Genomic DNA, 12,048 nt, shown 5'->3' on the forward strand with positions numbered 1-12,048 from the left:
TTATGAGGGAATTCAGATTCTGCCTATCCAGCACTAACTCCAGTTCCAAGGAGAAAGACAATGAAGACAGAGGAAAAAGAAAAATGCTTTGGGGCTAACTGTTCAAATATGTTCTATAAAGAGTTAATCATAAACAATAAGATATATGTACTTTGAAAAAACATGATATACAAATTATTGTCAGAAAACCAATTTTTGTACTTGATGAAAGCCTTAAACACATGTCAAGGAATGTACTACAGTAGCCCTCAAACAAATCTCCTAAATCCTTAATAATCTTAATCCCTTATATTCCACAATGTTTTACAGTTTTCAAATGATTTTTCATGTGATCCCCATTTGACAACTTTGTGAGGTAGGTACTTATCTTCTATCTTCATTTATAAACAAAGGAAATGAGGCTCAGAGAAGTTTACTTGTTAAAGATGACAAAATTGACATATAGCGAAGCCAGGCCTCCCTAGAGTCTTGGAATATTTTCCAAAGTGTGATTCTTGGATTATCTGCATTAAGAATCACCTGTAGTATTTTCAGAAATATAGACTTAAAAAGCCCTACCACCTTTGACTTAGTTAGTAAGAAAGAATCTTTAGGAGTGCCCCAAATTCCACATTTATAATGAGCAATAAAGTGAAGAACAAATGTATATCAGGTGATGATACAAAAGCACAACATCGAGTCCAGCTAGGTATTTATGAGATATAATATGATGCCATCAGCTCATTATCAGGGGGCAAGTTAGATCAAAACAGTCTGCAGATTAGAATCACCTAGAAAGCTTTAAAAAAAAAAAATATATATATACACATATATATATATAAATTAATTCTCCTCTAAATGAGAGGAGGGTGTTGAGCATCAGAGGTTCCACAAGTGATTCTTATCTATAGTCAGGGCTGAGGACTACTTGTTTAAATACACTTTACTATAAAACACATCCAGCATTTTCCACAATTTTTCTTTCCCTTCTGATCAATTTCATGTCTAATAAAGTTTGCAGTTTTTATTGTAAATTATTTAAACAGTACACGACAAAATGTCAAACATTTTTGAATTGATATTGGTAAGACTAAAAGATTATACTTCACAGCAAGACTACTCATGCTTCATTTAGTTACAATGATTTTCAAATACCTCAATCACCACTTTGGACTTAGGTTATATATATTTCAACTGTTTAAAAAAAAAAGATCCAGAATCTAGAAACAGGAATGTGGGGCAAAAAGCTGTAGCCTAGTGGCTACTGTACAATGCAAATGCAGACAATCAGGTCACTGATAGGACGGGCCTGGGTACCAAGATCTGGTGGCTTTGGCAAGATCACATCTCACTGTAGAAAAATACAACAATGAATATAGAGAAAATGTTTTGCCATTTTGTAACTGTGGCTCCCACAAAAGAGTTTATAATGTGTGATGCTTGTTACATGCCTCCATGGAACAGATCTGAACATGAAGTTCTCTGTGAATCAATACTACTATATGGGAAAAGGTGGCTACAAATTAAACTTCTTTCACCATGCATATGGTTAAGTTATAAAAACACAGCCAGTAAAAGTAATATTTACAAAAGTAATAAAGACAGCACAACTATAGAGAAAAAATGTCCATCTCTGCCTTTTATTTCATTGTTAATCTTAATCCTGTATGTTTCTGGATGAAGATTATTTCGATAGAATTTTTAAACAGCCTTCAGTAGACTATTCAGATTCCTCTTCTGACCTTATATCCTATTAGCTAAAATACCCTTGCTGATTTATCAAATTCTCCTACAGTTTAAAAACATAGTTCTTTTTCACTTAGTGGAAAGAAAACTACAAAGTCCAACTATTCTTCTGAGAAATAAACCTTGCATAGAAAGTTTCCTTAATTCTGAAATTTTTGTTTTATTAATACAACTACCAGAATGTTATCTCACAACTAGTTGATATCATATGAAAGTTCACTACAAAGCAGTCACCACACATTTAGGGTTTTTTCTAAATATAAAATAAGTGGGTTTATAAAAATGCTTACCAGACAAATAATTATCTCGTCAACAACCTAGAAATAAGAATTATTTATGTGATGATATAATTATTAGCATTTTTGATGCTTTGATGTTCCAAGTTTGATGCAATATAAAAGGCGAAATTTACTTTTCCAATGAACACAATCTGCATCTGACTGAAAGCATGATAACAGTGAGTTACGGCCATCAGTCATGCAAAGGCAAAGAATAAAATCTGCTTTTTAGATAGCACAAGTTTTCCACCTTCGGACAATTTAAGCACTGGTTCCATCTTCTTCAATGACCCGATTCATGCTGGTACCATGTGTGATGTGAGTCATAGGATTATTACTGAGGTCTCTGATACTGCTATGTCGTGACTGTTCGTTGAGCCGATGAGAACTACTGTGCCTGGAGTGATCCGTCAGTCGTGACATGCTGCCGTGAGGTAGTCTCTCTTCCATTCCTCTATAACTGCACGGAGTGTACCTAACATACAAGAGTTTATTTTGAAGTAGGTAACAGAACACACTAGAAAACTAAGAATTGTCATGAAAATGCCTCATTATGTAAAATGACTAGGAAACTTGTAAGTGAAAAAGTAACAACCAACTTTTGATGATCTATAGTAATTTCAAAGAGTAGAAGTATTCACATGGTTGACCAGAAAGGGGGATAGCCATCCCATTAAATTCAGAATTAAGGTCTTATTCCTTGCAAAGGGACAGAAGCTAAGGTTAAATAGAGCTGATATGCTAAGTATGGACACCTTCCTCATTCTAGTGAATTTTCGGTTACGAGATGGGTTCTGGCAGAGGAGGAACAATAATAGAAGAAATACGGCATTGTCTCAGGGAGTCTAGAAGGCTGGCTGGTTATAATTAGTAGTACAACAAATTCAAATTTACTGAAAGACGAGGGTTGAAAGAGGGAGCATATGAAATTAGAGGAGAAATTAATGTAACCAAAAAAAAAAAAGTGAACGAATTGTCAAGCAATGATGACACCATGTGCCGACAGCTTCTTTCTAGATAGCCCCAGTTAACAGCTGAACAAATACCTGTAAATGTCTTAATTATTTTCCATTAGGGCTTGAGGCTGTGAAGATGCTATTTCATAAAAGCTACATCTACTTAAATATTCTAGTGACATCCTCATAACATTTGTAACCTATATCCCAGATAAAGCAAATTCTCTCCTTACCCCTAGCCAAGACCCAGCCTTTGAGAAGTGAATGTGTGTGTGCGTATTGCAGGCAGGCAGTCTTCTCCCTATCACTGTGCTTATCTTGAAAGACAACAGTGGGAGCATCAGAGTTAAGCAAACATACACGTATACCTCTTTTGTAAAAAAGTAATTTAGGATAACAAAGCTCAAAGAAAATGAAACTGAATATAATTTATAACTTTAATTGATATATACTAAATTTTACTTTAGTGTTGCTAAAATTAAAAAGGATATAGCAGGCCATTCCTTTTTAAATAGTCATCAGGGATGCCTGCGTGGCTCAGCTGGTTGAGCCTCTGACTCTTGGTTTCAGCTCAGATTGTGATCTCAGGGTCGTGAGATCAGCCCTGCATGGGGCTCCTGCTTAAGATTCTCTCTCTCTCCCTCTGCCTATCCCCTGCTCACATGTGTGCTTGTTCTCTTTCTAAAAAAAATAATTTTTTAAAAATGGTCATCAAAAGAATGAATCATAAGCAGCTAAAGACCTATTGGTTGACAAAATCATTCATTTATCATTTTTTCATAATAATTACAAATTTCATGATTCAATATGAATCATTTATAAAATTTAAAGATTTTAAAGACTGATTCATACACCACTTAGGTGATCTAGTTTTATAGAAGTGCTTGTCAAATGTTTTCATCAGATCACAGAATCTAAAAATTGAGAAGCCCTGGGGCACCTGGGTGGCTCAGTGCATTAATTGTCTGCCTTCAGCTCAGGTCATGATCCCAGGGTTCTGGAATCAGGCCCAGCTACAGGCTCCCTGCTCAGTGAGGAGCCTGCTTCTCCTTCTCCCTCTGCCCTTCCTCCCAGCTCATGATCTCTCTTTCTCTGCCAAATAAATAAATTAATTTTTTAAATTGGGAAATCCTTCTATTTTTATTAAAAGATGTATTATTTATTTTAGAGAGAAAGAGTGAGAGCACACAAGTGGGGGAAGAGGCAAAGGGAGAGAAGCAGACTCCCTGCTGAGTGTGGAGCTCCCACATGGCTTGATCCCATGAACCGAAGATCATGACCTGAGCCAAACCCAAGAGTTGGATGCCCAACCACTGGAGCCACCCAGATGCCCCTTTTTATTAAAAATATTTTATTTTTAAATAATCTTTACCCTGAATTCACAAACCCTGAGAACAAGAGTTGAGTGCTCCACCAACTGAGGCAGCAGGGTGCCCCAGAAGTCCTTTTAAAATTATAAAAAGAGGGGCGCCTGGGTGGCTCAGTCGTTAAGTGTCTGCCTTCGGCTCAGGTCATGATCCCAGAGTCGTGGGATTGAGCCCCACATCGAGCCCTACATTGGGCTCCCTGCTCAGCGAGGAGCCGGCTTCTCCCTCTCCCACTGTTCCTGCTTGTATTCCTTCTCTTCTGTGTCTCTGTCAAATAAAAAAATAAAATCTTTTTAAAAAAATGATAAAAAAAGCATGTCTTTTGTTTCCAGTCTGAATAAAGCAAAAAATAATTTAAGAATGGAAAGATCCATTTTAAATATTTTAAAAATTTATGTTAATAGGTAAAAGGGCATTTAACTCTTTTCTATTAAAAGATATTTCATATTCAGGACAAATAGTTTTAAATTTGATTTGTATATTTTGGTAAAATAATTATAGCTTGCAACTAAAAATATTTCAGAATGAGTTTATTGTTCTAGTCAATAATTATTATTTTACATCATGATTATTGTCCTAAATTGAGTGGAAGATTTTTCCAATTATAATTTTCCAGGTAATTTGGAGATCTTTCACCTCTCAATGACTTCATAAGCATCTATTTCAAATAAATACGGCAAATGAAAAAAGCAAAGTATGATGCAGTTTAATGAATATCATAGTAGTTAAAAAATAAAAACAAAACATTATTTAAAAATATGAATTGGGTATTTTCTAAAATAAAACCTAAATCTTTGAGTTTAACCAATAAACTTCAAAACATATATCCGACTATTGGTTTTGGCTCAGGTCATAATCTCAAGAGTTGTGAGGTCGAGCCCCACGTAGGCCTCCACAATCAGCATGGTCTCTGCTTAAGACTCTCTTGCCCTTTTCCTCTGTCTGCCCCCACCCCACTCTTTCTCTCTCAAAATAAATAAATAAATATTTAACACCTACTCTACCATCTACACTACTACATATCTACTCTAATATACAATATAAAAATGTACATTAAATTTAATATAAGCTTAGGCAAAATGATAGGAATGGTTAATTTGCTGAAAAGATAATATGGTGTATTCCAAAGTCAAAATGAAAGAAACTTGAGATGATTTAACCTTTTTGATTCTCTATATTAGTTGCTGCCATTAACATAAATATTTGAATTCATTTTGGTTTAACCAGTATCTCATTTTATTCATTCCCTAGTTTTCCCTTGTCATGTCACCTACTTATCACCTAATCACTCATTCCCAAACCTCCACCTACCTACTCAACCATTTCCCTTTCTACCCATCCCCAAGTCTAACTAATACTTATTCTTTGAAGTTGACATACATGTGTAGGTGTATTTGCCTTTGTCTATTTTATTTCATGGAGCACTGAGATGAATAATTACCCATCAAAGAGTCTGGACTAGAGTGAGTATTAAGAAGCAGGTGCGTGCGTGCGTGCATGTATGTGTCTATGTGTATCATTTCATAATCAGATACCATGAGATGATGAGAAAACAATGGCCAAAAGACACTGTTAACATGTAAACTCAAAAACTGACAGAAAAGAAAGAAATCTCCATGAGATGGTTTCTGGAATTATGAAAACCCCTATTTAGACTTTAGGGTTCAACATGGTCTCAGAATATTTCAGATCTGCTCTTATGTTCTGGCTATGGCAGAGGGCCGTGCAGTATGCATATTCGTGTACCAGACATAACACCCTTAGTAGACTGTCATTTTAGTTCTGGGCCCTGAATTGCTGGGAAATGCCCGCATCTATTCTTCCTTCTTTCTCACCCTCCCTTCCTTCCTCCTTTCCTTTTTCTCTCTCTCTCTTTTTCTTTCTTTCTCTCTCTTTCTTTCTTTCTTTTGTAATCTCTACACCCAACATGGGGCTCAAACTCATAAACCCAAGATCAAGAGTTGCATGCTCGGGCGCCTGGGTGGCTCAGTGGGTTAAAGCCTCTGCCTTCGGCTCAGGTCATGATCCCAGGATCCTGGGATTGAGCCCCGCATCGGGCTCTCCGCTCCGTGGAGCGCCTGCTTTCTCCTCTCTCTCTGCCTGCCTCTCTGCCTACTTGTGATCTCTGTCTGTCAAATAAATAAATAAATTCTTTAAAAAAAAAAAAAAAGAGAGAGAGTTGCATGCTCTACTTACTGAGCCAGCCAGGCACCCCTAAATGTCCACATTATTTCTAAAGTCATTAGTTATTGAACAGATTTACCTCTCAATAGACAGACACACAGACAATACAGACAAACAGATATACAGATAGAGATACACGCCTAGCACTGTGCTAGGTATTGTGGAGAAATACAGAGATGTCTGTCACCTAGTTTTCATTTCTCCAGAAGTTACAAACTTAGCTGAGAAAAGACAGCTATATAAAAAATAGGTCATACCCCCCAAAATAATTAAAAAGCAATTAACTGCCATGGATATGGGAATTAAGCAGGCCTTAAAAGATGGGTATGATTTTGATTAAGCAGAGAGGTAGGAAAGGCCATTATAGGAAGTCATAATCTACCCTCTGGTTTTCATAGTACTATACTTTTATAGATTCCCTCATATATCAATAAACACTTTCTTTGAATCACATCTGGCTATTCTTCCTGTGTTATTATTACTGCAAGTATTTATTTATTTATTTGTTTATTTATTTATTTTAACTGTAGGTATTCAAACCAAGGTCTTATTCTTGGTCTGTTCTTTTTTTATTATGTTTCAAGTAATTCTATCTCATAATTTTAATTATCAATTATCTTATATTAGTGATTAAAAACTTTCTTATCTAAGCTCCAGTTCCATTCAGATTACAGAGGCTGAAATACTCTTTATTTCATCACCTTCAGAAATTTTCTACTCAATATGAATTTATCTTTATTACCATTCACTCACCCTATGTATTTCCTCTCAGATATTTTCATGGGCCAATTTGATCTTTCCCTTATAAAGTTCTATAACATCAATCATCTCTAACACTCACTGTTTTAATTATATGCTGACTTGCACTATTATGTAATTGGCTCTTAGGTAACTACGTCTTATCGTTCCTATAAGATTATGCTCCTAGGGGTGCCTCAGTGGCTCAAGTCAGTTGAGCTTCTGTCTTTGGCTCAGGTCATGATCCCGTGGTCCTGGGGTCCTGGGAATGAGTCCCATGTCAGGTTCCCTACTCAGCAGGGAGCCTACTTCTCCCTCTCCCCCTGTCGCTGCCTCTGCTTGTGCTCTCTCTCTGTCAAATAAATGGGTAAATCTTAAAAAAAAAAAAAGATTATGCTCCTACAATGTAGAAATTACACGTAACCTTTCTTCTGTATAACTACACACAGAATGCCATATGCATAGGAGGTGTATTATAAATAATTGTTCATTCCCTATTGAAAAGGATGAGGCTAACAATGTCAAATGCCCAATAATGCTGAGTTAGTTCACAGAGGGTGGTGTTGACAAAACATATGTTAAGACTCTCAAATCCCTCCCTCCTTATAAGTATCTCAATTTACTTATTACTGCAGAAACTTCCCAACTGGGATTACTTACAATCTTTTCTTCTATGCTGTTGCCAAAGTGATCTTTCTAAAACACAAACCTGATTTTATTACCCCAAGGCTTCAAGTCCTTTAATAGTTGCTTATGACTGTCAGGAAAAAAATCCAAACTCCTTAGCATGTTTCATCTGCCCAAGCATATATACTGTGCTCTAGCTCTCCTCTGGTACCTAACTGCCTGTTTGTCCTCCTTGCTTCCACATGTGCTGTTTCTTTGTCTTTAATTTCAACTGCCTCCACTGCATCCTATTCAAAGTGGAAATCCTGCCTGTAGAGCTTTCTGTGACTTTCAATAATAACTTAAATGGTTTTCTTCTCTGGGATCTCAAAGCATTTTGTATATGATTTTATTAAACCCATTAGAGTGTATTACAACTGTACTCTTTGTCTTCCATCTCTGTGTCCCTAACACTTAGAAGAGCGCTTCTCATATAGGAGTGTTTAATGGAAGGACAATGGCAATAAAATGTAAGTATCTTTGAATGTGGTTAAAAAACAGGTCGGGGCGCCTGGGTGGCTCGGTTGGTTGAGCATCTGCCTTTGGCTCAGGTTGTGATCCTGGGGTTCTGGGATCAAGCCCGTGCATTGGGCTCCCAGCTTGGCCGGAGGCCTGCTCCTTCCTCTCCCACTCCCCTTGCTTATGTTCCGTCTCTCGCTGTGTGTCTTTCTGCCAAAAAATAAATAAAATCTTTAAAAAAATAAAAAAATAAAAAAAATAAAAATCAGGTCATTGGTAATGCTAGAAAGTACAGTTTAGGTGGGTAAGAAAACAAAAAAGGGATATATATGAAATGAAGGATGTTATAGGTAGAAAGAAAATATTCAACAAAACTCATTTCAAAAATCTGCAAAAAAGAAATGAATAAAAAACAGAAAAAAATATCACAAAGAAAGACTGCTAATTTTTTTAAAAAACACAGATAGCTGACCAAGTTAGAAGGCAAAAGAAAGCACTTGAGAGAAAAAAACCAGAAGGCTTAAAGAGTAAGTGTAGAAATCGTATCCTACACTCAGAGGATAGAGAAGACAGAAAGAGAGGCTGGAAAGAGACTGGAAGAATATAGGACAGTTGTTGAAACAGATGTATCAAAGTGGGCATGGGACACTTTCCGTTTCAGGCATTAAAATTTTCATTCTTTTAGTTTCCCAAACTAGAAATCTTTAAAAAAACAAAAAAAAACACCCAAACAAAAAAACTTTGGCACATTCCTTCTACCCACCTATTATTAATCTATAACCAATTATCATTTCTTCTTTGTACATATCTTTCAAATCAGTTCTCTCTTCCTCCTGCCACTACTCTCCTACTTAATAAGCCTTCATCAACTCACTGAATTACTGCAAAGCTCCTAAGAAGTTTCTAATAATAAGTTAATATAACTTCTATTATTATTATAAGTGAACAAATAAAGTAAAATATAAGTATCACATTGTAGAGTCTAGAAGTTGGCAAACTTTTTCTATGAAAAGCCACATAGTAAATATTTTAGGCTTTGTGGATCATATGGTCTCTGTTTTAACTATTCATTTCTGCCGTTGTAGTATGAAAACAGCCATAAATATGTACAATCAGAATGAGAATGGCTTTTCCAATTAAACTTTATTTATAAAAAGGGGAAGGGGCTAGAGTTGGCCAGTGAGCCAGAGTTGGCCAGCCCTTGTTTTGTAGGAGCAGTAGTAGTGTGGAGGAGGGAGTGAATCTGGTCAGGACAGGGTCAGAGAAAGCTTCATGGAGAATGTTTGAGAAGGCTGGGTGTGTTTTCTTGTTAAATTTAATAATGGAGACACTACAAGTTGACATCAGGTTCTTACTGAGATAAGCATTGTTCCAAGCAATTACACATATTATCTCATTTACTCTTTACAACATTCCTTTTTAAAAAAAGATTTTATTTATTTATTTGAGAGAGAGAGTGTATAAGAGTGACCAGGAGGAGGGGAAGGACAGAGGGAGGGAAGCAGACTCCCCACTGAGCAGGGAGCCTAACATGGAGCTCAATCCCAGGACGTGGAGATCATGACCTGAACCAAAAGCAGATGCTTAACCGACTGAGCCGCCCAGGCGCCCCTTTACAACATTCCTAAAGAGGCAGGTATTCCTATTTCCCTTTTATAGATGAGGAAACTGAGGATTTTCATTCCAGGCCCCATGTTTTTAACTGCAACACTAATACTGACTATATTCTCTTTCTTGAGTTTGTTAAGAACACAGATCATGCCTAAATCATCTTATTCCCAGAGCCTAGCATAGTGCTTGACATAGTGTGCATTCCATAATTATTTGCTAAATTAATCCTACTAACATATCCACTTTCACCCTGGCCTTCTCTTTGCCTTAATATCTTTCGATGCCTCCATATTTGCTGACTGCATTGGGTCTAAACCTCTAAACTCTAACTGGCTTTAAGTCTGGCCATGATCCAGGGAAACTATACCTAGCAAAGTTCAAAAAGCTTAATTATGTTCAACTTCTTCTAGGAGTTTTGTGGTTTGGGGTCTCACATTTAGGTCTTTAACCCATTTTGAATTTATTTTTGTGTATGGTGCAAGAAAGTGGTCTGGTTTCATTCTTTTGCATGTTACTGTCCAGTTTTCCAAACACCATTTGTTGAAGAGACTGTCTTTTACCCACTGTATATTCTTACCTCCTTTGTCCATATTATGTGTGGGTTTATTTTTGGACTCTCTATTATGTTCCACTGATTTATGTGTCTATTTTTGTGCTAATACCATCCTGTTTTGATTAGTACATGTTTGTAGTATATCTTGAAATCTGGGATTATGATACCTCCAACTTTGTTCTTCTTTCTCAAGATTGCTTTGGCTATTCGGGGTCTTTTGTAGTTCCATACAAATTTTAGGATTATTTGTTCTAGTTCTGTGAAAACTGTTGTTGGTATTTTTTTTTAAGATTTTATTTATTTATTTGACAGACAGAGATCACAAGTAGGCAGAGAGGCAGGCAGAGAGAGAGGAGGAAGCAGGCTCCCCACTGAGCAGAGAGCCCGATGCGGGGCTCAATCCCAGGACCCTGGGATCATGACCTGAGCTGAAGGCAGAGGCTTTAACCCACTGAGCCACCCAGGCGCCCCCTGTTGTTGGTATTTTGACAGAGATTACATTAAATCTGTAGATTGTTTTGGGCAGTACGGATATTTTAAACAATATCGGTTCTTCTAATCCTTAAGCATGGACTATCTTTCCATTTGTTGTGTCATCTTCAATTTATTTCAACAGTGATTTATAGTTTTTGGAGTATTTGTCTTTTGCCTTTTTTGGTTAAGTTTATTCTTAGGTATTTTATTATTATTATTACTATTTTTTAAAGACTTTAATCAATTAACAGAGAGAGAAAGAGAGAGAGATAGAGAGAGGGGACACAAGCAGGGGAAATGGGAGAGGGAGAAGCAGGCTTCCTGCTGAGCAGGCAACCCGATGTGAGGCTTGATCCCAGGACCCTGGGACCATGACCTGAGTCCAAGGCAGACGCTTAATGACTGAGCCACCAGGCGCCCCAGGTATTTTATTATTTTTAGTGCAGTTGTAAATGAGATTGTTTCCTGAATTTCTTTTTCTGCTGCTTCATTACTAGTGTACAGAAATGCAACAGATTCCTGTATATTAATTTTGTATCCTGTGACTTTACTGAATTCATTTATCAGCACTAATAGTTTTCTGGTGGAGTCATTAGAGTTTTCTATATATAGTATCATGCCATCTGCAAATAGTGAAAGTTTTACTTCTTCAGTACCAATTTGGATGCGTTTGAACATAGGCAGTAATCTCTCTGACATTGGCCATAGAAACATTTTTCTAGATATGTCTCCTCAGGCAAGGGAAACAAAAATTAAACTACTGGGATTACACCAAAATAAAAGGGTTTTGCACAGTGAAGGAAACTGTCAACAAACAACAAGGGAACCTGCTAAATGGGAGAAGATAATTGCAAATGATATATCCAATAAGGGGTTAATATCCAAAAATATATAAAGAACTTACACAACTCAACCTTAGAAAAACAAAGAATCCCATTAAAAGATGAGTAGAGCACCTGATTAGACATTTTTCCAAAGAAGATATACAGATGGCCAACAGACACATGGAAAGATGCTCGACATCACTAATCATCAGG

The 12,048-nt window shown here is 36.7% G+C and overlaps 1 protein-coding gene across 1 annotated transcript in view; it reads right to left on the bottom strand.

The window, feature by feature from the left end:
• Positions 1–1,591: 1,591 nt before the first annotated feature.
• The window catches only part of FZD3 (frizzled class receptor 3), a 58,068-nt gene continuing 47,611 nt past the window's right edge, over positions 1,592–12,048 (bottom strand). The window contains exon 5 of the mRNA XM_080796835.1: positions 1,592–2,478. Coding sequence (XP_080652961.1) covers positions 2,265–2,478 — 214 coding nt within the window. The 3' untranslated portion in view covers positions 1,592–2,264. The remainder of the gene's footprint in view (positions 2,479–12,048) is intronic.

The sequence above is a fragment of the Martes martes genome (assembly GCF_963455335.1).
Source record: "Martes martes genome assembly, chromosome: 2".
Taxonomy (NCBI): domain Eukaryota; kingdom Metazoa; phylum Chordata; class Mammalia; order Carnivora; family Mustelidae; genus Martes; species Martes martes.